This window comes from Hypanus sabinus, chromosome 16 (genome assembly GCF_030144855.1).
Source record: "Hypanus sabinus isolate sHypSab1 chromosome 16, sHypSab1.hap1, whole genome shotgun sequence".
In the NCBI taxonomy this organism is placed as follows: domain Eukaryota; kingdom Metazoa; phylum Chordata; class Chondrichthyes; order Myliobatiformes; family Dasyatidae; genus Hypanus; species Hypanus sabinus.
The window spans coordinates 24,539,537-24,565,979 of record NC_082721.1 but is presented as its reverse complement, the minus strand read 5'-3'; the positions used below and the strand labels follow the sequence as shown (position 1 = coordinate 24,565,979).

The 26,443-nt window shown below is 43.8% G+C and overlaps 1 protein-coding gene across 1 annotated transcript in view; it reads right to left on the bottom strand.

The window, feature by feature from the left end:
- Nucleotides 1–8,087: 8,087 nt before the first annotated feature.
- Nucleotides 8,088–26,443, bottom strand: part of LOC132406090 (interleukin-12 receptor subunit beta-1-like) — a 45,554-nt gene continuing 27,198 nt past the window's right edge. Inside the window, exons 12-16 of the mRNA XM_059991300.1 lie at nt 21,143–21,292; nt 19,795–19,935; nt 17,627–17,723; nt 16,464–16,548; nt 8,088–8,822 (exon numbers count right to left, since the gene is read on the bottom strand). Coding sequence (XP_059847283.1) covers nt 8,415–8,822; nt 16,464–16,548; nt 17,627–17,723; nt 19,795–19,935; nt 21,143–21,292 — 881 coding nt within the window. The 3' untranslated portion in view covers nt 8,088–8,414. The remainder of the gene's footprint in view (nt 8,823–16,463; nt 16,549–17,626; nt 17,724–19,794; nt 19,936–21,142; nt 21,293–26,443) is intronic.

Here is a 26,443-nt window from a genome sequence, read left to right as displayed (position 1 = left end):
GCATCCACTTTCATATCCATTCCTTATCTATTCAAATATTGCATTCCAATGTCATTGGCCACAGGTCATGTGTCTGACCTTTAACACCTTGTTATAGGCTCTGCTCCAAGCCAGCATCCGTTTATAGCCCTCTTCCCATCGTGACAGTCAGTAATTTATGGCTCTTTGTTCTCTTTAGTAACCAGCTCAAATCGCTCCAGGCAGGCATCAACCCCAACGTTCACAAACCTGCACGTTATGTCCAACCAGAGAACATCTCACAAATAACTTCTTACTTGGAAATGATCTCCAGTCCAGCAGATTACCTGAAGTGTCATTGTGTCTTTTTTAAAACATTGATCAAGCCCAACATGTCAAGCTCACAAAATGGATAATAGAGTGTCTTCACAAAATGGCAGCCTCCACCCCCAAGCATGCGGCAAGAACAAAGACAACACTTTGTCTGTTTCCACTGTCCTTGATTCATTCAAATTCACTGATTTGTAGAATATAGTTCTTTCTGGCCAACAAAATCCTGCATCAGGACCTGATTCCCTTCCTCCCATAGATGCTACTTGACCTGCTTATTTCTTCCAGCAAATTATTTGTTGCTCCAGATTCCAGCATCTGTAAACTCTTGGGCCTCCCTTCAATATAAGTGGGTACACAATAGGCATGGTATTACTGTCCTCTCTGACTCTGTGACTCTTGAGGATCAAAGCGTTCCAGACTACAAGTCTACTGGTCACTGTGGTCAGATATGTGCTATGGCCAGGGTGGCCCAGAATCCTGACATGCTAGCATTGGTGTATCCCAGAGCCGAGATGAGTCAGAATGTGGTGAATCAATTAGTACACTTTCCAGATGAAGTGTTCCTGAGACAAAATATTCCAGATTTGCAATGTCCTTGGGTCAGCTTGCCCTCGAGACAAGGTTTCCCAGAGTCAAGAGTATCCTTTGGTTCAAGTGCCTGGGAACTGGGGGCTTATGTTGTAAGTGCCTTTATGTCAGGACATCGCAGATCTGTGCCCTGCCTGAGATAACATGCTCCAGAGTTGGGGCATCCCAGAATCAGGAACGAGGGTGGGGACAAGAGTAATATTGATGGGGAATTAGCAATGGAAGAGGGAAAATGAGATGCACATGATGAGGAAGAGGAGGAAAAGGCCAAATGAGTTAAAGAGACAGGGAAAATCTAGGTACCTCTACCCTTTAGTCTGCCAGTTGCATGGCGAATGCAGAGGTAAAGTCACAGACTTTGTGAAGTATGGTAAGTCTCTGATTTGCCTTTAAGATTTTTTCAATTAAACTTTGATTTTCACAGAACCCCAAAAAATTACACGATACCCAATCCAGTTTAAAAACTGTTTATTTATCTGTTTGTATATTTATTTAAAGATACAGTACAGTAACAGGACTTGCAGGTCCAATGAGCCTGTGCCACCTAATTACACCCATGTCAGCGATTAACCTACTAAACCGTACATCTTAAGATGTGAGATGAAACTGGAGCACCCGGCAGAAAACCACACAGACACGGGGAGAACAAACAAACTCCTTACAGGCAGCAGCAGAACTGAACCCAGGCCGCTGGCACCCTAACAGTGTGGCACTATGCCACACTTTCTCCCGGCCTTCTGTCAATCTTTGAGACAGGTCTATAATACACCTTTAATCTTGCATTCTTTTACAGTATGTTGTCTGGACACTCTCACGTGGAGGTTTATTCTGGAGATCCCTGTCAATTAGGATATAAAATTAAAATCCAACCTGAACTCAACACAGAGTTGATTCTCATTGGGTGCAGACTGGGTGCTGTACTCTACTCTCTCATTTCCCATGACATTAGTATCTTTCTCAATTGCTGGATAACCTTTACAAACCAGCACATTCAAAATTTAAAGGGCAGGAAATCATAAACACAAGAGATGTTGCAAATGTTGGCAATCCAGAGAAACGTGCACAAAATGCTGGAGGAACTCAGCAGGTCAGGCAGCATCCATTGAGAGGAATAAAGAGTTGACATTCTGGTTTGAGACCCTTCATCAGGGCTCATGAAGGTCTGAAACGTCAGCTCTTTATTCCTCTCCATAGATGCTGCCTGACCAGATGAGTTCCTCCTGCATTTTGACTGTGCACTGCCCTGGATTTCCAGTACCTGCAGAATCTGTTGTTTATGATTTCCTCTCCTTCACAAATCCAGGTTGACTCTCTCAAATCCCTCAAACCTCTCTAAAGGCAGGGTCACTTCTTGCTTAGTTATAGATTGCAAGAACTTCCCCCACAGCATGGGTCAGATCGAAAGGGCTGAAGTGCCACATTTTCACCTGGTTATATATAGGAAGGGATGTATTAGTTCGAGAGAGATAGAGGGAGGGATCAACAGATTTAGGTGTGAGATAATGTGGGTTAAGAGACCTGCTGATCAGCTGTAGTTGTTAACTAGGCCAAACCACAAACCTTGCCACATTGCTGATTCCATGACTTTAAATGAATACTTCTTCTAAGCTTTTCATTTTTACTTTCTGTTGCAAACTAAATTGATTCATACTTTCCGAGAATTGTGACATTTCTCAAACCATAATTTGCTTCATCATACATAATGTTCAAGTTTTATGGGGAGCTTGATCTAGTCCGAAATAACCCTCAAAACGATGCCTGAGATGTCAAGTGTAGTGGCTTATGCAAATAATTAGGTGGTTCACTCACTTCAATAAAAATCATACATGTTAAAATGTAATGTTTGTACTTATTTCTTCTTTCTTAACTTTCTAAAAAAAAATTAATCCTTAAAATACCAAAACTACCAAAAATGTTGGCCTTTTAGATAAAAATATGAAGTTCCATAATGTGGTTGAAATAGGTGGTGGGAATTTCCGTGGGAAATGCCCTAACTGTTTCCAGGTCCGTACATTCATAAATACCAAAGTCAAAGAGTATGGAACTAGCTGAAGAGAAATGTGTCAACTGCTACAGAGAAGGTGCACGACACGTAAGAAATTGGCAGCACTTTGTAACTTGGGAAAGTAATCCCATGTACTCCAATGGAATAAGTGAGCGTTGTTGACCACGTATGATAGATTAACGTAGGGGAAAGCGAACATAAGGAGTAGATACATCAAGATAGAGACTGATCATAGAAGCTAACAGCACAGAAGTAGATCAGTCAGCCCATCATAGCTGGGCTCGTTGAAAAAGCTATCCAGCCTTATTCTACTTCACTGCTTTGGTCCATACTCTCTAGGTGAGGGCATTTCAGATGCTCATTCTCATACCTTTCAAAGGCAGTGAGGGTTTTTACCCCACCATGCTTTCAGGAAAAGAATTCCAGAGCCCTACCATTTTGAACATTAGTTTTCCTCCAGTTCCATCAAATCCTTTGACTAAAAGCCTTATATTTATGTCCCTGGCCATTCTCATTTCTCCTATAAGGACGCGTCACACCATCCAGACATATCATGATTTTATACTCCTCAATTAACTCTTTCCTGATCCCTCTTCAGCGTAACATACACAACCCCAATCCAGTTAACCTTTCCCCACAGCAGTTCTTCAACGTCCTTGCAAATCACCTTGCGTCCTCTCTAGTGCCGGCACATCCACCTATAGTGTGGTGGCCAGAGTTGTACCTGACTCTGCAGCTGGGGTTGTCTGCACTTCTGACCACCCCAGCTCCTCTGCACTATCACCCTGCTACTATAGGGTTGGATCCCAATGCCCTCGAGCGATCCTACTTATCTATGCCACTGCATCACTGTCTATAGACATGCTTTCTGCTTTCGTCTGCCTTATCAGTGCCCTACTGTCTACTGTGTATTGCCTTGCCTTCGTGTCCTCCCCAAACTCCTTATTGTGGATGAGTTCTGTTCCCTGCTGAATGCTCTGACTGAATCTACTCCCACTGACCGCCCCCCTCACCCCCCCAGGGTTTTGCCTTCCATTCTCTGTACAATTACTGTCAAAACAATTGCTGAAGCCACTTCTGCTTCGTTTGCTGATCACTGTGCAACCAACAGTAGCATTTCCTCTCTATCTATCCAATGATTTTAAATACTTCATAAATCTACTCAAAGCTTCCCCTGTCCTCAAGAGGACAGCCCCAGCTTCTATCCAACCTCGCCATTGAAATCATTCCAGTAAACCTCTTCTGCACATTCTCTAAAGTGGGGGTTCCCAACCTTTTTTATGCCATGGACCAATACCATTAAGCAAGGGGTCTGTGGACCCCGGGTTCAGAACCTCTGCTCTAAAGGCTCCTTAAGTGAGTCATAGAGACATAGAGCACCCCAGCACAGAAACAGGCCCTTTGGTCCATCAAGTCCATGCTGAACTGTCCTGCCTAGTCCCACTGATCTGCAGTTCAAAGGCAACCCTCCCATTCATGTATCTATTGAAATTTCTCTTGAAAGTTGCAATCAAACCCACATTCACCACTTCCGCTGATAGCATTCCAGTATTTCAGCAGTTTTTTGAGAAACGTTTATCATGACTCCCTTCTTCTGCATTCTGTGCCTCCATTTACAAAGCCAAGGGCCCCATTTGTTTTTTTTTAAACTCTATCCCAATCAGCCTTTTTATTTTCACTGAGCCATGCACATATACACCTTGATCACTCTAGTCTTGTTCTCCTTTTAGAATTGTGCTCTCTAGTTTTCCTGTCAAAATATAACATTTCACAATATACAGCATCAAAATTCAGCTGCCACTTACCAGCCCATTAGACGGCCTAAGTACATCTAGTTAAAGTCTATTACCATCCTCTTCACCATTCACTATGCCCCCGAGTTTTACGTCATTAGTAGATTTGGAAAGTGTGCCCTGACCACTCAGTTTCAAACCCTTAAAATGTATGTATTAGGAGAACAATGGTCCATGTACCAACACCAGGCAATTTCTATTTTTTTTATTCCCTCCCATCTCTGATGATCCAACCTGGACCGAACATATTGATGCAGCTACAAAGAAGGCACGACAGCAGCTACATTTCATTAGGAGCTTGAGAAGATTTGGTACGTTAGCAAAAGCAGTCGAAAATTTCTACATTTGGTATGTTACCAAAAACACCTGAAAATTCTAACGGGCTGCATCACCAGCTGGTACGGAGGGCAGGGAGTAGGGAGAGCACTACACAGGGCTGAAGTAAGCTGCAGAGAGTTGTAAACTTAGTCAGCTCCATCATGAGCACTAGCCTTACCTGGTGTCCAGGATACCTTCAAGGAGTGAAGCCTCAAAAGGCAGCATCCATCATTAAGGACCCCCATCACCCAGGTCATGCCTTGTTCTCATTGCTACCATTAGGAAAGAGGTACAGGAGCCTGAAGGCACACACTCAATGATTCAGGAACAGCTTCTGCCCCTCTGCCATCTGATTTTTGAATGGACATTGAACCCATGAACGCTACCTCACTACTTTTTTATTTCTATTTTTGCACTACTTATTTAACAATTTAATATACTTATTAGATATAACTGCAACTCAGTTTTTTCTGTATTTATTAATTGCGTTGTTCTGCTGCTGCAAAGTCAACAAATTTCACGACAAATGCCGGTGATGTTAAACCTGATTCTGATTCTGATTTGAAAAACAACCTTTCTCTACTACTGTTTCCTGCCACTTTGCCAACTTTCACCATGCTCCTGTGTTCCATTTTGATCTACGACCTTCACACTCAGTGATAAGTCTATTATGTAGCATTCTATCAAATGACTTTTGGAAGTCCATAAACAACTACATTTCCTTTATTGACTCTCTCCATCAGTTACTAAAACAATCAAGCCAGCTGAACATGATTTGCTCATAAAAAGTTCCATGCTGGCTTCTTCATTTATCCAGTGGCTAATTCTGTCTCTGATAATTCTTTCTGGAACTTGTTTCACCACCAATCTTAAACGTGCCTGTAGTTAGAGTCATCAAGAGACAGAGCACAGAAACAAACCCTTCAGCTCATTGAGTCCATGCCAATGAGCAGTCACCCATTTTTTAATTAATCTAATTTTTAAAAATTCTCCAACGTTCTCATCAAATCCCCTAGATTCTATCACCTCACTGGCACACCCGGGGTAATTTATAATTAACCTACCAAGTGACAACGCTGCTGGGATGTGGGAAGAAAATGGAGCACCATGAGGTTTACAAGGAGGACATGCAAACTCCACCAAGACAGCATGGAAGTTCAGGGCTGAATCCACGTCCCTGGAATTTTGAGCAGCAGTTCTACTAGCTGTGCCACTGTGCTCCTCTAGTTATTGAATGTATCTCTATGCCTTGTGCTTGAAATGGTAAGGTCTTCAGACATCTGTATATGTTTGGTTAAACTATGCACATGGTACCTCTTACTTCCTACATGAACCTTAGATGCATTTATCGACTTTAATTGTAGTTAGACTTTCTAGATAAAGATTTGGTGTTCTTCATTAAGCTTAGCTTGTCTCAATTTCCATTACGTAAATGTAGGTAGAATAACAAATGGGATGAGAGTAGGATTAGGTGGGTGGATGTTAGTCGATGAGCAGAAGGTCCCACTTTCATGCTGTATCTCTCCATCTTCCTTTGTGGAGACCCCAGCAGCACCTTCCTGAGCAACTTCTCTTTAAATCTCAAGTCTCTTCCCGAACAACATTGTATCAAATTGGCACTGGGTTGAGTTTGAGATTGATATAATGAGGGTAAGGAATTTGATGTGTTTTTGTTTGTAGATATAGAGGATTAATTGGGCATCCTCTCCTCAAAGGAAACAGTCTTCACACCCATAACCTCAAATGCCTGACACTCAGGACAACCTCTGTAGGACCTGGGAATTCTTCTCAAAAGAACATCATTGGGATGAGGGCATAAGCTATGGATGCACTAATTTTCATCTCTATCCTAAAGGTTGATAGATCGGCTGGCTGCTCTAAATTGCCTAGGTTATTGGAAGAATCTGGGTGGAGCTAATGGGAATGCTTGAAAAAGAAAAATGGGTTGAGCGTTAATTGTTACTAGATTGCTACATTTAGTGGGTTGAAGAGTCTTCCAAATTGCTCTATCATTCTAGATACAAAGCAAGATTGGGCAGAATTAGTTTATACTAATAATGATTTTAAATCTTTCTTTTGCTGATTGCAGGAACACTTGGCTGCACGGTAGCATAACAGTGAGTGTAACACTTCACTGCGTTTGTGACCCGGGTTCAATACCCGCCGCTGTCTTTATACATTCTTCCCGTGACCACGTGGGCTTCCACCAACATTCCAAAGACGTAGGGGGTTAGTAGGTTGTGGGTGTGCTATACTGGTGCTGGGGCAGGGTGACACGTGTGGGCTGCTCCCAGCACATCCTCAGACCGTTTTCATTGTTGACGGAAAAGAACACTTTCATTATGTTTCGATGTACACGTGACAAATAAAGCTGATCTCTTTCTTTTCTTACATGATATTCTTGTCTATCCAATTGGTTAAATGGCTACTGTCAATTAGCCCTTACCATACGGGCTCCCAGCCAAGGGCCCATGAATCCCTCGCTTAATGGTGTTGGTCCACGGCATAAAATAGATTGGGAACCCCTGCCTTAGTGTAAGCAAGAAGCAAAAGTGAGGTTACACATGAGATGAAGGAGAAAGTCAGTGGGTCAGGCGTCATCTTTGGAGAGAAGGGGGATGGTCAGCATTTTGCGTCATATCCCTTGTCTGGACTGGAAGATGGAGGGGATGTAGCTGGTACAAAAAGGTAGAAGTGAAGTTGAGGGACAAGTGGGAGAGGATTTGCTGCAGGTCTCCAGGGAGGTGGGACTGATAGGTTTGCACTGCTAAGAGGTAGCATAGATCGAACAGTTGAATGGCCTCCTACTCTATCACAGAGAGTAAGGGAGTTAACCTGTACAAAAAAAAATCAAAGGAGGGCCTCTTGATTAGCACAGTCACTGATAAATTCAATCAGATGAAGAGTAGAGTGAGAAGCTGAATAAGCATACAAAGGAGAAAGGAACGGAAGGAAATGATGATCGGGACAGATGGAGTGAGGTGGCTAAATGCCCTTGTGAGCACAGAGCCAATAGCCCAAATGGCCCGTTTCTATATTGTAAGCATCCTGTATTGCCAATACTCCAAGTCACAATAACCCCTTTAGTAATAAGCTGCAAACTGATGCTAAGACAAATTTAGGCAATGTTCAGGAAGACTTCACAAACTGGATGTCACAGTGCAGCCCAGGCAAATAAATAAACCCTTTATTATTGGCTGGTGAGGATCCAGATGTGAAGATAATCTCCAGTTGTAGCTCTGGATGCTCTCACCTCTGGCCACATCTGAGCAAGGCTAGACCTTCCGTAGTTCAACCACAGGAGCTGCCTTTAGAAGAACTCAGTGGCAGAGGAGGGCGGGTGCTGGTCACCACGTCTGCTGACGGAAGCTATACGCCCAGCAGTCCTGGTTAGATGGAGTAAGCATGTGTTCGGTGCGCTAAGTGTCAACACTGCTCCTTGCTGGCTCCTCTTCCGCAGGTGTCTGATTGTAAATGGACAGCAGAGAAATCATGTTTCCACTAAGGTTCAGCCTGGAGCCCGAGTGTAAACGGGCAAGTGGACAAACGCGACCCGTTTCTGGCACTGGGCTCTGCACACCTACATCAGCCTCGCTGCTGCAGTCCTCCTCCAGGTCCAAAGGGGAGCCCATCTGCCGCCTGTACTCAAACGCAGAGTCGCTCCCGAAGCCCAGTGAGTCGCCATCACCCGCAGACCCCGCATCCTCCGTCATGGGCACCGTATCGCCTGTAGCTGGCTCACCAGATAAGATCGTATCATTCTGCAGGCTGATTACAGCGACGAGAACATCCGTCACGTCCTCTTCAGCAGAGCACGCCTCCCATTGCTGTCGAGAAAACCACATATACCAATTACCGCACGGAAACAGGCCGTCTCAGCCCTTCTAATCCACGCCGAACGCTTACTCTCACATAGTCCCACTGACCTGCACTCAGCCCTTTCCTTTCCTGTCCATATACCTACCCAATTTTTTTGTAAATGACAATATCGAACCTGCCTCTAACACTTATACTGGAAGCTCGTTCCACACAGCTACCACTCTCTGAGTAAAGAAATTCCCCCTTGTGTTACCCTTAAACTTTTGCCCCCTAATTCTCAAATCATGTCCTGTTGTTTGAATCTCCTCTACTCTCACTGGAAAAAGCCTATCCATGTCAACTTGATCTATCCTCCTCATTATTTTAAATACCTCTATCAAATCTCCCCCTCAACCTCCTACGCTCCAAAGAATAAAGATCTAACTTGTTCAACCTTTCTCTGTAACTTAGGTGCTGAAACCCCCGTAACATTCTAGTAAATCTGCTCTCTATTTTGTTGACATCTTTCCTATAATTCGGTGACCAGAACTGTACACAATATGTTGGAATTACGTTGAGCAGTAGAGTACTGTCAGACAAACCAAGGCCAGGAATATCACTAGCTAAGTTTCACCTGCCCTTATAGAAGATGAAAACTTCATATACTCCATAATGAGGTTGGTGGCCTCGCGCAGCAATACTATTGATTCCTATCATTCAGACAAGGCCATCAGTCAGACTCCAAATGGAGATTGTGGTGTGTCTTGTTCCAGCACCTGTGAACTGAACAATTGCTTGTTCAGGGTCATAGACAAGAAAAGGTTACCTTTATACCTTGAACTTTAGCAGTGGCCCTGACACCCTCTCTGGTAGAAGGGCCTTCTCACAGTATGTGACCGATGCAGCCACTCCTGTGACCCTGGCACTGTCGAGCTCATAAAAAACTGTTGTGCTCCGCCAATGAGATCTCTGTCCTCCAGGCGGACCACAACCTTGTCATGGGCATGGCTTGGAGACTCGCCTGCCGCGATGACCTGGAGAGCTATGCTGGCTGGAGTCATGGTTTTACACTTTGGCAGGGTCACCCATGCCAAACAGGTCTAAGGGCAGAGGCCAGACTAAGAGTGGTTCACTGGTCCTCCAGGTTTGTGGGGGTGGGGTGGGGGGGTCAGCTCAGTGCTAACATCCCTGACTGGTCAAACAAAGCTGTTAAGGAAGCGACAGTGAAGAATCCTCTAACATCAAGGTGGTGGCCAAGGGCAGGCAGAGATGGAGGACCGTCATTGCAGCCCTAAATGCCAGCACGGTAACTGGCAGGAAGTAGGGAAGTAATGAGGCCATAGCTGGTGATTATCCCACCCTCTAGTTTAAGGGTGTAGCCTTTCTGAGTGCCATCAGGCGGTGACCACGGTCCTGGTATAGACTGCAGGCACAGTGCATTCCTTCTGAGACATCCCAGGGGAAGATCAACTGCATCTTCTGGACAATGCACAGGGTGTGGTTTCACTGTTGTAAGAAGATGCTGCCACCTATCTCAATTGCCGTTGGCTAGAAGCAGTGGGTGTGGGGGGGAACGGGTTGACCCACATGACAAGGCCAAGGGGAACACCATTAACAATAACCATATAACAATTAACGCACGGAAACAGGCCATCTCAGTCCTTCTAGTTTGTGTCAACGCTAACTCTCGCCTAGTCCCACTGGCCCGCACTCAGCCCATAACCCTCCATTCCTTTCATGTCCATATACCTATCCAATTTTACTTTAAATGACAATACCGAACCTGCCTTTACCACTTCTACCGAAAGCTCATTCCACACAGCTACCACTCTCTGAGTAAAGAAATTCCCCCTCGTGTTACCCTTAAACTTTTGCCCCCTAACTCTCAAATCATGTCCTCTTGTTTGAATCTCCCCTACTCTCAATGGAAAAAGCCTATCCATGTCAACTCAGTCTATCCCCCTCATTATTTTAAATACCTTTATCAAGTCCCCCCTCAACCTTCTACGCTCCAAAGAATAAAGACCTAACTTGTTCAGCCTTTCCCTGTAACTTAGGTGCTGAAACCCAGGTAACATTCTAGTAAATCTTCTCTGTATTCTCTCTATTTTGTTGATATCTTTCCTATAATTCAGTGACCAGAACTGTAAATAATACTCCAAATTTGGCCTTACCAATGCCTTCTACAATTTTAACATTACATCCCAACTCCTACAATGCTCTGATTTATAGAAGTCAGCATACCAAAAGCTTTCTTCACCACCCTATCCACATGAGATTCCACCTTCAGGGAACTATGCACCATTATTCCTAGATCACTCTGTTCTACTGCATTCTTCAATGCCCTACCATTTACCATGTATGTCCTATTTGGATTATTCCTACCAAAATGTAGCACCTCACACTTATCAGCATTAAACTCCATCTGCCATTGTTCAGCCCACTCTTCTAACTGGCCTAAATCTCTCTGCAAGCTTTGAAAACCTACTTCATTATCCACAACACCACCTACCTTAGTATCATCTGCATACTTACTAATCCAATTTACCGCCCCATCATCCAGATCATTAATGTATATGACAAACAACATTGGACCCAATACAGATCCCTGAGGCACACCACTAGTCACCGGCCTCCAACTTGACAAAGTTATCCACCACTACTCTCTGGCATCTCCCATCTAGCCACTGTTGAATCCATTTTACTACTTCAATATTAATACCTAACGATTGAACATTCCTAACTAACCTTCCATGTGGAACCTCGTCAAAGGCCTTGCTGAAGTCCATATAGACAACATCCACTGCTTTACCCTCATCAACTTTCCTCATAACCTCTTCAAAAAATTCAATAAGATTTGTCAAACATATCCTTCCATGCACAAATCCATGCTGACTGTTCCTAATCAGACCCTGTCTATCCAGATAATTATATATACCATCTCTAAGAATACTTTCCATCAATTTACCCACCACTGACATCAAACTGATAGGCCTATAATTGCTAGGTTTACTCTTAGAATCCTTTTTAAACAATGGAACCACATGAGCAATATGCTAATCCTCCAGCACGATCCTCTTTTCTAATGACATTTTTTATTGAATTTTCAAATTGGTTACATAGAATAGAATAGAATAATATCAGCCCTCCCCCTCCCCCCCAACATATCCCTATCTGAAAAAAAACAGAAAAAAGAAAGAGAAAAAAGAAAGAAGAAAGAAAGACTGCCTGGATATCGGAAGATCCCCACATGCTCCATGGAATTCAAAATGACTAATATATGTATCTATTTCTTTCCCCAGAGGACCAACATCTTTATCATTGGAGCACCTATATATACTATCCCATCTTTTGTAAATAAGGGCACCAAATACTCAGAAACATGTCATATTTATTCCTTAAATTAAAAGTAATTTTCTCAAGTGGAATACAGCTAAAAATTTCATTATTCCAACGATCCATACTTAATAAATGAATCCGATTTCCAAGTAACTGCAATAGCCTTTTTGGCTGCTGCCAATGCAATTTTTATAAATTCTTTCTGATATTTGTTCAATTTAAGTCTCGGTTTTATCTCTTCAATGTCACCTAGTAAAAATAATATTGGGTTATGTGGAAGTTGTGCTCCAATAATTTGTTCCAATAAAACTCTTCAATTTATCCAAAAAGGCTGAATTTTAAAACAAGACCAAGTAGAATGTAAGAAAGTACCAATTTCTTGATTACATTGAAAACACTGATCAGATGAGTTTGGGTTTAATCTATTTATTTTTTGCGGTGTGATATATAATTGATGTAAAATTTATATTGTACTAGTCTGAGTCGAACAGTTATTGTATTTGTCATACTATCAAGGCATAGTCTTGACCAACTTGTTTCATTAATTTTAATATTCAAATCTGTTTCCCATTTTTGACTTGACTTATGAATTCCTTGTTTAAGTGTCTGTTTTTGAATCAGATTATACATAAAAGAAGTAAATTTTTTAATTTTTCCTTTTTGAATTAAAGTTTCAATTTCATTAGGTTTCGGCATTAACCCAATTTATCTCTTAAGTAAGCCCTTAATTGAAAATAACAAAAAAAGTGTTATTTGACATTTTATATTTATTCTTTACTTGTTCAAGTGACATCAATATACCTCCTTCATAACAGTCTCCTAATCATCTAATCCCTTTTTGGTACCAATTATATAAAAGTTGGTTATCCATTGTAAAAGGAATAAGTCTATTTTGAATCAGAGGTCTCCTTGCTAATAAAGATTTCTTTATCTCATCATCAACATTTATCTTATTCCATAAATCAATCAAATATTTTAATATAAGGGATTCTTTCTTTTCCCATATCTATTTAGATTCCCATTTATATATAAAATCTTCTGATGTTTTTTCTCCTATCTTATCTAACTCTATTCTAATCCATGCTGATTTATCTTCGTCAAAAAAAGATGCAATAAATCTAAATTATTTGCTTTATAATAATCCTTAAAGTTTGGAAGTTGTAACCCACCTAGGTCAAATTTCCATGTCATTTTTTCCAATGATATTCTTGACATCTTACCTTTCTAAAGAAATTTCCTCACACACTTACTTAACTCTTGAAAAAACTTCTGCAGCAGTTGTATTGGTAATGTTTGAAATAAATACTGTAATCTAGGGAATATATTCATTTTTACGGCATTAACTCTACCCACTAATGTTATTGGTAACATCATCCATTTATCAAGATCTTCTTGAATTTTTTTCAATAGTGATAAATAATTTAATTTATATAAATTCTTTATATTATTATCAACTCTTATACCTAAATACTTTATACCATTTATCGGCCATCTAAATTGAGTTACTAATCGACATTGACTATAATCTCCTTTAGTAAGGGGTAAAATTTCACTTTTATCCCAGTTTATTGTTTCTAATGACATTTGAAATATTTCTGTCAGAGCCCCTGCTATTTCTACACCAACTTCCCTCAAGATCCTAGGGAATATCCTGTCAGGATCTGGAGATTTATCCATTTTTATATTCCTTAGAAGTGCCAGTGCTACCTCCTCTTTAATTGTCATAGTTTCCATAACTTCCCTACTTGTTTCCCTTACCTTATACAATTCAATATCGTTCTCCTTAGTGAATACCGAAGAAAAGAAATTGTTCAAAATCTCCCCCATCTCTTTCGGCTCCACACATAACTGTCCACTCCGATTCTCTAAGGGACCAATTTTATCCCTCACTATACTTTTGCTATTAATATAACTGTAGAAACCCTTTGGATTTGTTTTCACCTTACTTGCCAAAGCAAACTCATATCTTCTTTTAGCTTTTCTAATTTCTTTCTTAAGATTCTTTTTACATTCTTTACATTCCTCGAGCACCTCATTTACTCCATGCTGCCTATATTTATTGTAGATCTCCCTCTTTTTCCAAACCAAGTTTCCAATATCCCTTGAAAACCATGGCGCTCTCAAACTTTTAACCTTTCCTTTCAACCTAACAGGAACATAAAGATTCTGTACCCTCAAAATTTCACCTTTAAATGACCTCCATTTCTCTATTACATCCTTCCCATAAAACAAATTGTCCCAATCTACTCCTTCTAAGTCCTTTCGCATCTCCTCAAAGTTAGCCTTTCTCCAATCAAAAATCTAAACCCTGGGTCCAGTCCAATCCTTCTCCATAATTATATTGAAACTAATGGTATGGTGATCACTGGACCCCAACAAATACGTCCGTCATCTGACCTATCTCATTCCCTAACAGGAGATCCAACACTGCCCCTTCTCTAGTCAGTACCTTTATGTATTGCTGCAAAAAACTATCCTGCACACATTTTACAAACTCCAAACCATCCAGCCCTTTTACAGAATGGGCTTCCCAGTGTATGTGTGGAAAACTTAGATTTCCCACAATCACAACCTTGTGCTTACTACAAATATCTGCTGTCTCCTTACAAATTTGCTCCTCCAATTCTCATTCCCCATTAAGTGGTCTATATTACACCACTGAGTGTTACTACACCTTTCCCATTCCTCAATTCTGCCCAAATAGTTTCCCTAGATAAGCCCTCTAATCTATCCTGCCAAAGCACCGCTGTAATATTTTCTCGGACAAGCAATGCAACACCTCCTCCTCTTGTCTCTCCGATTCTATCACACCTGAAGCAACGAAATCCAGGAATATTTAGTTGCCAATCACACCTCTCCTGCAACCATGTTTCACTAATAGCTACAACATCATATTACCAGGTATCAATCCATGCTCTAAGCTCATCCACCTTTCTTACAATACTCCCAGCATTAGAATAGATGCATTTAAGAAACTCTTCACCTCTTCCTCTCTGTTTATCCCTAACGATGTGATCAACTTTATTATCTTTTTCTTCCTTCTCCCCTACATCTTTGGTCTGAGCGTTCCCCTTCTCTATCACCTGCCTATCCTCCCTCACACACTGTCTACTAGCTTTCTCTATTTGTGAACTAACCTCCTCTCCCCTAGTCTCTTCAAAATGATTCCCACCCCCAACCATTCTAGTTTAAAGTCTCCCCAGTAGCCTTAGCAAATCTCCCCACCAGGATATTGGTCCCCCTAGGATTCAAGTGTAACCAGTCCTTTTAGTACAGGTTACACCTGCCCCAAAAGAGGTCCCAATGATTCAGAAACTTGGATCCCTGCCCCCTGCTCCAATCCCTCAGCCACGCTTTTATCCTCCACCTAATTCTATTCTTACTCTCACTGTCGCACGGCAAAGGCAGTAATCCCGAGATTACTACCTTTGTGGTCCTTCTTCTCAACTGCCTTCTTAACTCCCTATATTCTCCTTTCAGGACCTCTTCCCTTTTCCTACCTATGTCATTGGTACCATGACCTCTGGCTCCTCACCTTCCCACTTCAGGATATCTTGGACACGATCAGAAACATCCCGAACCCTGGCACCAGGGAGGAACACTACCATCCGGGTCTCCTGATTAAGCCACAGACTGTGGCTTAATCTCAGGGAGACCAGCTCCCTCGTGGCTGAGCTCAGGAATGAAGGAATCAGGGAGAAGGACTTGGAGGCATACATCTGTCCTGAAGGAGGTCTCCAAGACTTTATGCACCTTGAAGGAAAATAAGAGGTAAGGGCTCAGGTCCTTAGGAATAGAGCAGGTCCTTAGGAATAGAACTGAGGGGAGGCCGCAGCTCTTGGTGGGGAGCTGATTCCATTGTGTGCTCACAGTCCTCCTGCCGTCACCACCATTGCGACCAGGAGCCCCAGGATGGGCCTTCAGATAGGGAAGGAGGATGGGGAAGGGGTGAATTACCAGGTGAAGTGGACTCCCCCGCAGAGGGAATGGAACAGCCTCTATGGTGGGGGTGTGGGCAATTGATTTACCCCCATGTGTTTCCCCTGCTGGATTGGGCACCCTGCGTAGGGAGGAGGCCATGGCCATCAAAGATTGGATCTCCGTCCTAAGGCAAAAAGTTTGGAAATTGCCTGATCTTGTGCGAAGTATTATAAACAATGTGAACTTTATACATTTGCCTTCAACCACAGGATGGTGTGATTGAAGACATGGTGTGCTAACAGAGACAACTCAGTGTGGACCACTGTGAAGATTACTGCACGTTGGGAAGAATACCGCATGATCTTCATTCCCTTCTGAACGCAAATGAATGAACAAACTATACAACTTACGCTGATGTGGTTAGATATGTGTATGGATTTGACAGCAAGGCTGTTGACTGGATCCGGGACAGTGGGACAAACCATTCGTTCAGTTCTAAAAAAGTAATCAAAGAAACACATCAGCACCAGGGCTTCTGGCCTGCTTGCTGTTTGTGGTATGGTTGGGGATGGTGTTTCAGTACGGTGTTTCTGGTTAGCACTGGTGTTTGTGGTATGGTTGGGGATGGTGTTTCAGTACGGTGTTTCTGGTTAGCGCTAGTGGTTGTGGCATGGTTGGGGATGGTGTTTCAGTACGGTGTTTCTGGTTAGCACTGGTGGTTGTGGCATGGTTGGGGATGATGTTTCAGTACGGTGTTTCTGGTTAGCACTGGTGGTTGTGGCATGGTTGGGGATGGTGTTTCAGTACGATGTTTCTGGTTAGCGCTGGTGTTTGTGGTATGGTTGGGGATGGTGTTTCAGTACGGTGTTTCTGGTTAGCGCTGGTGGTTGTGGCATGGTTGGGGATGGTGTTTCAGTACGGTGTTTCTGGTTAGCGCTGGTGGTTGTGGCATGGTTGGGGATGATGTTTCAGTATGGTGTTTCTGGTTAGCGTTGGTGTTTGTTAAGGAGTCAGTCATTCTGGTTAATGCTGGGTTTGGTGTTAGTGTCTATATTTCTGGCCTGTATTGCCGTTGGCATTTCTGCTCAGTGTTGTAGTCGATTGTTCTAGCCGGTGTTTCTGTTCTCTTCTCCAGGGTGGCAATGGCGTTGGTGCTTCCAGTCGATGTTGGGTTTGGTGTCGTGATCAGTGTCTCGGCCTAGTGTTGAGGTTGATCTTTTTGGCCTGGGTTTACTTGTGTTTCTGGTTGGGACTGGTAGTCTGGTCACTGTTTCCGGGTGATGTTGAGGGTTGGTACTTTAGGTCTGTGTTTCTGCATGATGATCGTGTGGGTGTTGGGGCTATCGTTGAGTCTGTGCTTGGCTTGGTATTCCTGGTCAGTTCTTCTGGTTGGCGTTGACACTGGTGTTGGGACTGGTGCAGGGTTGGTGTTTTAGTTTGGCTCTGGGGTTGGGGTCGGCATTTCTGGCCAGAATTGAGGTTAGGGGTCAGTGTTTTTGGCTGCCATTAGAGTTGGGGGTGAGTGTTCCTGGCTGGTGTTTCCAAAGTGTTCTCAGCCCCATGGCCAACGTACCTTTTGTAGCTGAAGTAACAGAGAGAAACCACAGCGAAGACGGCAAGCATGACGAAGAAGGACGTTGCCACGGTGATCGCCATGAACTCACTGTGATCTACAATTCAGCAGAAGACTGAGTTAGTGAGCTGCTGTGGTTGACTGATCTACATCTGAACCCACTTGCCCTTTCGGTTTCCTGCAGATCTACATTCAAGACCAACAGAGTCTGATCAGCCTCTGAATCACAACGTTTAAATTCCACAACCTCATCCTTCCCAGGAGATGGGGGTGGGTTACCAAAATTTCCACTCTCCCCTGTGTGAGCAAGCCTTTCTTGATGTCCAGTGCTCCAGTCGTCATGTTCGAACTCCCCGCTCTGGACTCCCTCTGTCACAGGATGCAGCTTCTGCCTCTATCAATCTTTTGTAGCCAACTAAAATGTATTCTCCAGAGGCTATACCTCCTTCATCTGTGCTCATTTATCTACAGGTGCATGGAGATCTGGGTGGATATATGACAACCAGACCATAAGACCATTCTGTATAGGAGCAGAATTAGGCCATGCAATCTCTCCAGGGACAGCAGATCTTTCATTAGATACAGAGCCCAAAGTTGCTCACAATTACGCTAAACATGTGCACAATTTATTGGAAATGGTAGAGTTTGTTGACCCCCATCCTGCCACTCCTGGATCCAGGGCATTGGACAGAAAAGGCACAATGTACAAGAATAAGGTGAGTTCCTGAATATGAATGGGCTCAAAAGACCAGATCTAGGTCATGGTGCCACCTAGATGGTCAGAGAAGAAGAGGTGATGAAGGAGGGTGATATGATCATGGTGTCAACAGCTGCAGTCATATCAGGAGGAAAGTCAAGAGATAGATTATCTCTTTCACAATCACCCAGGGTATCATTGTAATCTTGAATGAAGCGGTTTTGCATCTCTGACAGGGTCGCAAATCAATGGAACAAGTAAAAGCAGGGGCATAGGAGGTGCCTGCCTGATTTGGAAGGCTGCAACACAACCTAGGGCATTGAAGGAGGAAGAGCAGCAGGAAAACTCAAACACGAGGAAATCTGCAGACGCTGGAAATTCAAGCAACACACACAAAATGCTGGTGGAACGCAGCAGGCCAGGCAGCATCTATAGGAGAAGCAATGTCGACGTTTCGGGCCGAGACTCTCCGTCAGGAAATGGGGTGATAGTTTACAAGGGCAGCAGGCTCGTGGATTACGGAGCGGGCAGTGATGATGGATTTCCCGGATGGGAACCCCAGAAATATGAGCTACAATGCAGGTGGGGCAGGAATCCAGGTGACAAGTAGTTTCATGGGAATGGATCGAATAATTAGGAGGTGATGTTTGGAAAGAGTTTAGAGAGGGGATGAGGAGTGAAACAAAAGGAAAATGTGGGATGTGTTGGAGAGGCTTGGCTCAGCGATTTTGTGGTTCTACCCTCTGACTTACATGGGTGACAGAGGACATGTAAAGGGGTTCACAAAACACATGGAGGACAGTGTGTGTGTGTGTGTGTGTGTGTGTGTGTGTGTGTGTGCGTGCGTGTGTGTGTGTGTGCGTGTGTGTGTGTGTGCGTGTGTGTGTGTGTGAGAGAGTGTATGTGTATGTGTGCGTGCGAGTGTGTGTGTGAGAGTGTGTGTGTGTGTGTGTGTGTGTGTGTGTGTGTGTGTGTGTGTGTGTGTGAGAGAGAGAGAGAGAGTGTGTGTGTGTGTGTGTGTGTGTGTGTGTGTGTGGACACTCTGGACTTCCAGCGTCAGCCAAATCCTAGTGTTCACGTTTCATCTATTCCCCAGCTCGCTGCTCCCACCTTATCTCCCCGCACACGAAGTAAAGTCAGAACTCCCCGGGTCCATTCCTTCCTTCCTACCGGCATCAGGATTCAATGGATCCCATCTCATCCTGATGAAGAGTGTCGGCCCAAAACGTTGACTGCTTATTCCTCTCCATAGAAGCTGCCTGGTGTGTGTGTGTGTGTGTGTGTGTGTGTGTGTGTGTGTGTGTGTGTGTGTGTGTGTGTGTGTGTGTGTGTGTGTGTGTGTGTGTGTGTGTGTGTGTGTGTGTGTGTGTGTGTGTGTGTGTGTGTGTGTGTGTGTGTCTACTTGTGCAAGGAATCTCCTGCAGACTTTAGCCATTCAGTCAGAGTTAATCTCAGCATCTAGTCACATTACCGTAGTCCCTGGTTTGGAAAGTTCGGATGGTCTTGGCTCCTTGTCCAGCAGTGGTGACACCACAGATCTGCACGGTGTACAAGGTCGAGGCATTTAGATTGACCAGAGTGTAGTTCAGCTTCCAAGCATTAACAGAAGCAGCTGATAACAAGGCAGAGGTAGTGACTGAGAGGAGGCACAGATAACTGACAGAATCTCTTGCACAACCATTAATATACTCCACAACCCCCACACAAATGTTGACACCAACGTCCACACAAACAGCAACACCATCTCCCACACCACCACGATTCCCCAAACATCAACATCATTCCCCATGATATAGTTTCCCACACAAACAGCAACACCATCTCCCACACCACCACGATTCCCCAAACATCAACACCATTCCCCACGATACTGTTTCCCACACAAACAGCAACTCCATCTTCCACACCACCACCAACACGATTCCCCAAACATCAACACCATTCTCCACGATACTGTTTCCCACACAAACACCAACACCGTCTCCCGGACACTGACACCAACATTATTACCCACACAACAGCTACACTGTTCCCCACACCATCCCTTACACAAACATCAACACCATCCCTCACACATCATCCTCTGTGCAAACACTGACACTACCACCCACACAACTGCTGACATGGTCGCACCTGACTTAATACCTGGTACAATCAGACGATCTCCTTCCCATTCCCTTGTGCAAATAGTAGCACAATCCCTCACAGCACCACAAATACAGTCCCTCATACCAGCACAGTACAGTCCCCCTCACTGCGGTTGGCACAGTCTGTGCACACAGTGGCTGCGTCGTCCAGTGATCAAAGTCTGATTGTGCCCTCAGGTGTTCGGATGTTCTCTCTGTGACGTCTGCGTTTCCCCCGCGTTGCAAAGAAGAGCTAGCTTGTAGTTTGATTGGTCACTGTCAATTACCCTAGTGAAGGATGGGAATTGGTGGTGTCGGGGAACTAAAGAGCATGTGAGAGAGGGTGAATTACAGGGAGATAAACGAGGCACGGAACTGTTGGAACTGCTTCGAGGCCGGGTATAGACCTGTTTGGCTCAGTAATCTGCTTCTGTTTCATAAGGACACCTCAGTCACATTCCTCACACCACCACTTACATGTCCAATATAATCACTCTCTCACATCTGATACAGGCGGTGCAGGGCTATGCAAGGGAGGAGGACCATGTTGTTGGGTGTGGCCCTGTGGGCCACATGATGGCGGGATGCGCCGTAATGTGCCCAGTGTGTTCAGGCCTGGTCCTGTGAGGGGACACTACAGACATGTGAGCTATTGCGTGGCCAGGGCTGTTCCAGAACTTTAGCTCTGCTTACTGTATGTGTGATTCCAGCCGTTTGTGTAGATGATGAGGTACTTCAGCAGGGTGCCTTGGCACTCCCCCAGGGAGATCCCCTTCCACTGGAGGAACACTGAGCTTTTCATGATGTTGGTTACGTTGACCATCATGGGCCCATGGGTTGGTGCTGGAAATAAAAAGCATCTTAAAGTCAGTATGAGACCATTCTGCCTATTATGCCCTTCCTAGCCCTTTGAAACAAATACCCTTTAAGGCCTTAAAACAGTATTGGAATAAAAACTCTCAGCAGCTTCTGCTCAGACTGATAGGGCAACACTTGGGATCAGGATCACAACACAAATTAAATACAGGCACAGCATTCGCAGTCAGATGCAGGTCAAAGTTGTTTCCTGTTAACCTTGAGAAAATGTCCCAGGAAAAGTCCAGTGATCTTTGTGCTGAAACTGTTCCCATTTGCAGTGCCTGGCACTGTCTATCACTAGTCCAAAAGTGATTACTATGTGCCCAAAGGCTGTGACAGCAACAGTACCACATGGGGGGTGGGGGTGGATATGCTCACTTACACTTACACAATGTTTAATTCCATTCACAACGCCACATCAAATGCAGCAGGTCAAAGACAAGATTCAAGATGTGTTAATAAGTGACAAACTGCAGTTGCAATGCTGGATTGGAGTTTATAATTGTTAGTTTTCTTCTAGTTTAACTTTCCTGTGTTTGTTTGCATTTATATAATTGTTCACTGGGTTTTCCAGTAACTACAATACAGTTACTTTAGTATTTTTCTACAAGCTTCTTGGTCTTCTGTAGCAGGTGTCACTCCATTTGAGTCTGGCTATTTTATCAATGAAATTTTTGTTTTCTCTAGTCAGAGTATGAGATGATCATGATTAATTTTTAGTCTGCTCTTTTCTTTGATCCGTCGATTCCTTTTTCTTGTCCACTTTCCACCCTTGTATGTATACTTGTATGTATAATCTATATTTTCATTTATATTTATCATTATTATTGTTATGAGCAGAGAGACAACATCTGCCGGAAGTAAATTCCTTGTATGTGCACAGGTACTTGGCGATTAAAGTCTGATTCTGATTCTGATTCTGATTCTGGGTTGTAACACTTAAAAAGAATGATTGTAAGCAACAAGGTTTATGTTTTGTTCTTGAGTTCCAAAGAACCTTTAGATCGCAAAAGGATCTAAAAGTACCAGCCCAGGTCTCCCGATGGCAACATCCTGAGAGTCATCATTGACTAGAAACTCACTGGACCAATCCCATAAACAGCGGCTACAAGGGGCAGTCCAGAGGCTGGATATTCTGTGATGAGTGGCTCACTTCCTGACACCTTCCCACCTGAGGAGCATAAAAAGATTGGGACTGTACACCAATTCAAATGCACAGGAAGGTAAGAAGCAGTACAGAGTAGCACATTGTGCCCAATGCATCACGGCACATCCCCTCTGACCGTCGGTAATATCCATGCCCCAAGAAGGCAGCATCCATCATCAAAAATACCCACCGTCTGGATCATGTCATCTTCTCACAGCTACCATTGCTCAGGAGGTACAGAAGCATGAAGTCCCACACCACCAGGTTTAAGAACAGCTACTTGCCTTCAACCATTTGTTTCTTGAATCAAATCGCAGAACTCTAATCACTACAGTTTAGCAACCAAATGACCACTTTGATTACTTTGTACTAAAATAGACTTCGATTTTTCGAATTTTCTCTTTCTTGTAGAAATTAGTATAAGTCAAGTTTAATTTTTGTTTTGTCTTGTGAACGCTGCTTATCTAAGTGCCTGTGATGCTGCTGCAACCAAGTTTTTCATTGTGCCCATGCAAAGACAAACTTGTGCAGATGACAATAAACTTTACTTTAAAGAGTTAACTCTTCTTAGGCTTCCAGCCAGCGACAGGCATTGATTATAACCAATGTTCCGATGACAATCATGAGGGATGATGCCTGAGTTTGTGTATTCCAGTGGTATTTATACTCCAGTAGTCCACCAGGAGAAAGCAGCCCATTGATTGGTATCCTATCCACCTCTTCTGCCGTTGCCTGTACAGCATGGCTGCAGTATGCACCGTCTACACGTAATGTGCTGTAAGGGTTCATTGCTAATGTAATGGTTTCTCTGTAGCAGCAATGTTTGGGTTATGACTGGAGATAACGGGGCTTTGGAATGTGGGGCTATCCAATGAGAGGGGTGTTGTTCTTCCTTGTGGGTCTGGGAGCAAGGATTCTTTTTCCGGGGAGAGATGAGGAGAGAAGATGCAAATGGAGCGAGTGGGTAGACCGCCGGGCGGAGTGGACTTGGAGCTAGGGTCCGAAGGCCAGTGACGCTCGCTGAGCTCCAATCCACTTTTAATCAGTTTTATGATCAATAGAAACTTTTTGAACTTTTGAATCCCATCATTTACATATTTCATTATCAATTGTAATGCATATTACAGGTGTTAATAGTCAATAACGTCTATATAAAGGGGCAGAGCCTCAAGATTCAGGGGGTGTAGATTTAGGACGGAGATGAGGAGGAACTGCTTTTCCCAGAGAGTGGTGAATCTGTGGAACTCTCTGCCCAATGAAGCAGTGGAGGCTACTGTGGTGAACTACATATACCTGTCTGGACATGCCCCCCCCCCCCACCGCTGACTGCTCCTGTGGCTCCTCCCTCAGACCCCGGTATAAAGGCGATTGGAGCCACAGACCCTTCAGGATGTAGTATGGTGGTCAATTGCTGCTTGTTCTTTCTTCCAGCCAATAAAAGCCTCTCACATCTCCGAGAGTTATTGATGGTGCATCAACTACCTCAGTAATATTTAAGACAAAATTGGAATTAAAGGTTCTGGGGAAAAGGCAGGTTGGTGGAGATGAGTCCATGGCCAAATCAGCCATTGACGAGCCAGATGGCCGACTCCTGCTCCTATTTCTTAAGTTCTCATGTACACACTATAGGCCAATAATATTCTAGAATTATTAAAATAACTATCCAATAATTAGTGTCAACAAGCATTCGTTAGCCTCCTTATATAGCCTTGATGCACATAGTAACCTTGTGCCCCTGGCTTGAGCAGAAGGTCTGTACATAGGGGAGTTGTGCTTTCAAGGGCCATATTCAGCCTGGGTGACTGCTCTTTGTCTGCACATTGTCTCTGTTTGCTTATCATCTTGTCTCTTGCCATACTGAATTTTCACACAGGTACCGTACACGGAATATCACCATGCACAATTTTCCTCCAAGCCACAGTCCAACCTGACTTGGAAACATCTTGTCAGCAACACAGAATGCTGGGGGAACTCAGCATGCCCGGCAGCATCCATGGAAAAGAGTAAACAGTTGGCGTTTTGGGACAAGATCCTTCTCAAACTATCTCTTGTTTGAGCTTAGAAAAAATTAGAAGTGTTGTCTTTGATCCTTCAGTTAAATTTGAAGAAACTTGGAGACCATTTATTCAACATTTTCATATGAGTTAAACTGACTTAGAAACCCTGTTTCTATTATCCTTAATTATTTGGATGAAGGTATGGAGTTATTGACACTACTGTGTATATTTGACATAATGCAATGGCCCATGTTGGTTAGGTTTATTTTTTCTTTTCTTTTTTGGGGATTTTTTTTCTTATTTACTCCTTTTTTCATAATTACTATGAATTTGGGAGGTTATTATATATGGATTATCAACTATTTTAATGTATACTTAACCTATTAATTATGTACTCTCAAACTCTCTGTATTCATGTTTTATTTATGTTTGTTTGAAATTAATAAAAAGATTTTTAAAAAATATCCTTCATCAGGACTGGAGGAAAAAGACGAGAAGTCGTAGTAAGAAGGTAGGGGGAGGGGTGGAAGAAGTGCAAGGTGGGAGGTGAAACTGGGAGAGTAGGAGGGTGAAGTCACTTGGTGAAAGAGGTGAAGGGCTGGAGAAGGGGAATCTGATAGGGGAGGACAGAAGGCCATGGAAGAAAGGGAAGGGGGAGGAGCACCAGAGGGAGGTGATGGGCAGGTAAGGAGATGAGGTGAAAAAGGGAAATGGGGATGGGGAATGGTAAAGTCAACGGGTTGGGGGGGGGGTCATTACCAAGAAGTTGATGTTCATGCCATCAGTTTGGAGCCTATCCAGACAGAATATAAGGTGCTGCTCCCCCAACCTGAGCGTGGCCTCATTACGGCAGTAGAGGACCATGGGCTGACATGTTGGAATGGGAATGGGAAGTAGAATTAAAATGGGTGGCCACTGGGAGATCCCACTTTTTCGAGCAGACGGAGCCTAGGTGCACAGCAATGCAGTCTCCCAATCTATATCGGGTCTCATCCATATACAGGAGTCCATACCAGGAGCAACGGATACGTTGGATGACCCCAACAGACTCACAGGTGAAGTGTCGTCTCACCTGGAAGGACTTTTTAGGGCCCTGAATGGTAGTGAGGGCAGAAGTGAAGGGGCAGGTATGGCACTTGTTCTGCTTGCAAGGATGAGTGCCAGGAGGGAGATCGGTAGGGATGTGGCAGAGGCAGAAGAATCGAGAGAAGAGGAAGGCATGTTTACAAGTAACAGGGTGGGAAGATGTGTAGTCCAGCTAGCTATGTGAATCAGTGGGTTTATACAAGATATCAGTAGATAAGCTGTGTCCAGAGATAGAGACCGAGAGATTGGTAAAGGGGAGGGAGGTGTCGGAGAGTCGATGAGCTCTGCGTGGGTACAGGAAGCACTCACTGACGTAGCATAGGAAAAGTTGGGGGGTGATACCAGCGTAGACTTGGAACGCAGACCATTCCACATAGCTGACGAAAAGGTAGATTCAGCTGGGACCCATGTGAGCGGCCCTGGCTACACCTTCTGTTTAAAAGAAGTGGGAAGAGCTGAAGGAGAAATTATTGAGAGTGAGGACCAGTTCCACCAGATAGAGGAAGGTGGTGGTGGAGGGGAACTGGTTGGGTCTGGTGTCCAGAAAGAAACGGAGAGTTTTGAGGCCTTCCTGGTGGGGGTTGGAGGTGTACAGGGACTGGAAATAGTGAAAATAAGATGATCGGGGCCAGGGGACTTGAAATCATTGAAAAGATCCAGAGTGTGTGAAGTGTCATGGATGTAGGTAAGAAGGGACTGAACCGGGGGAATAAAACTGAGTCGGGGTATGCAGATATAAGTTCAGTGGGGCAGGAACAAGCAGAAATATTTGGTCTACCTGGACAGGCAGGTTTGTGGATCTTGGGTAGGAGGAGGTAGAAACAGGAGGTGTGGGATAAGGGAACTATGAGGTTGGTGGCAGTGGATGGGAGATTCCCAGAGTTAATAAGGTCAGTGATGGAGAGG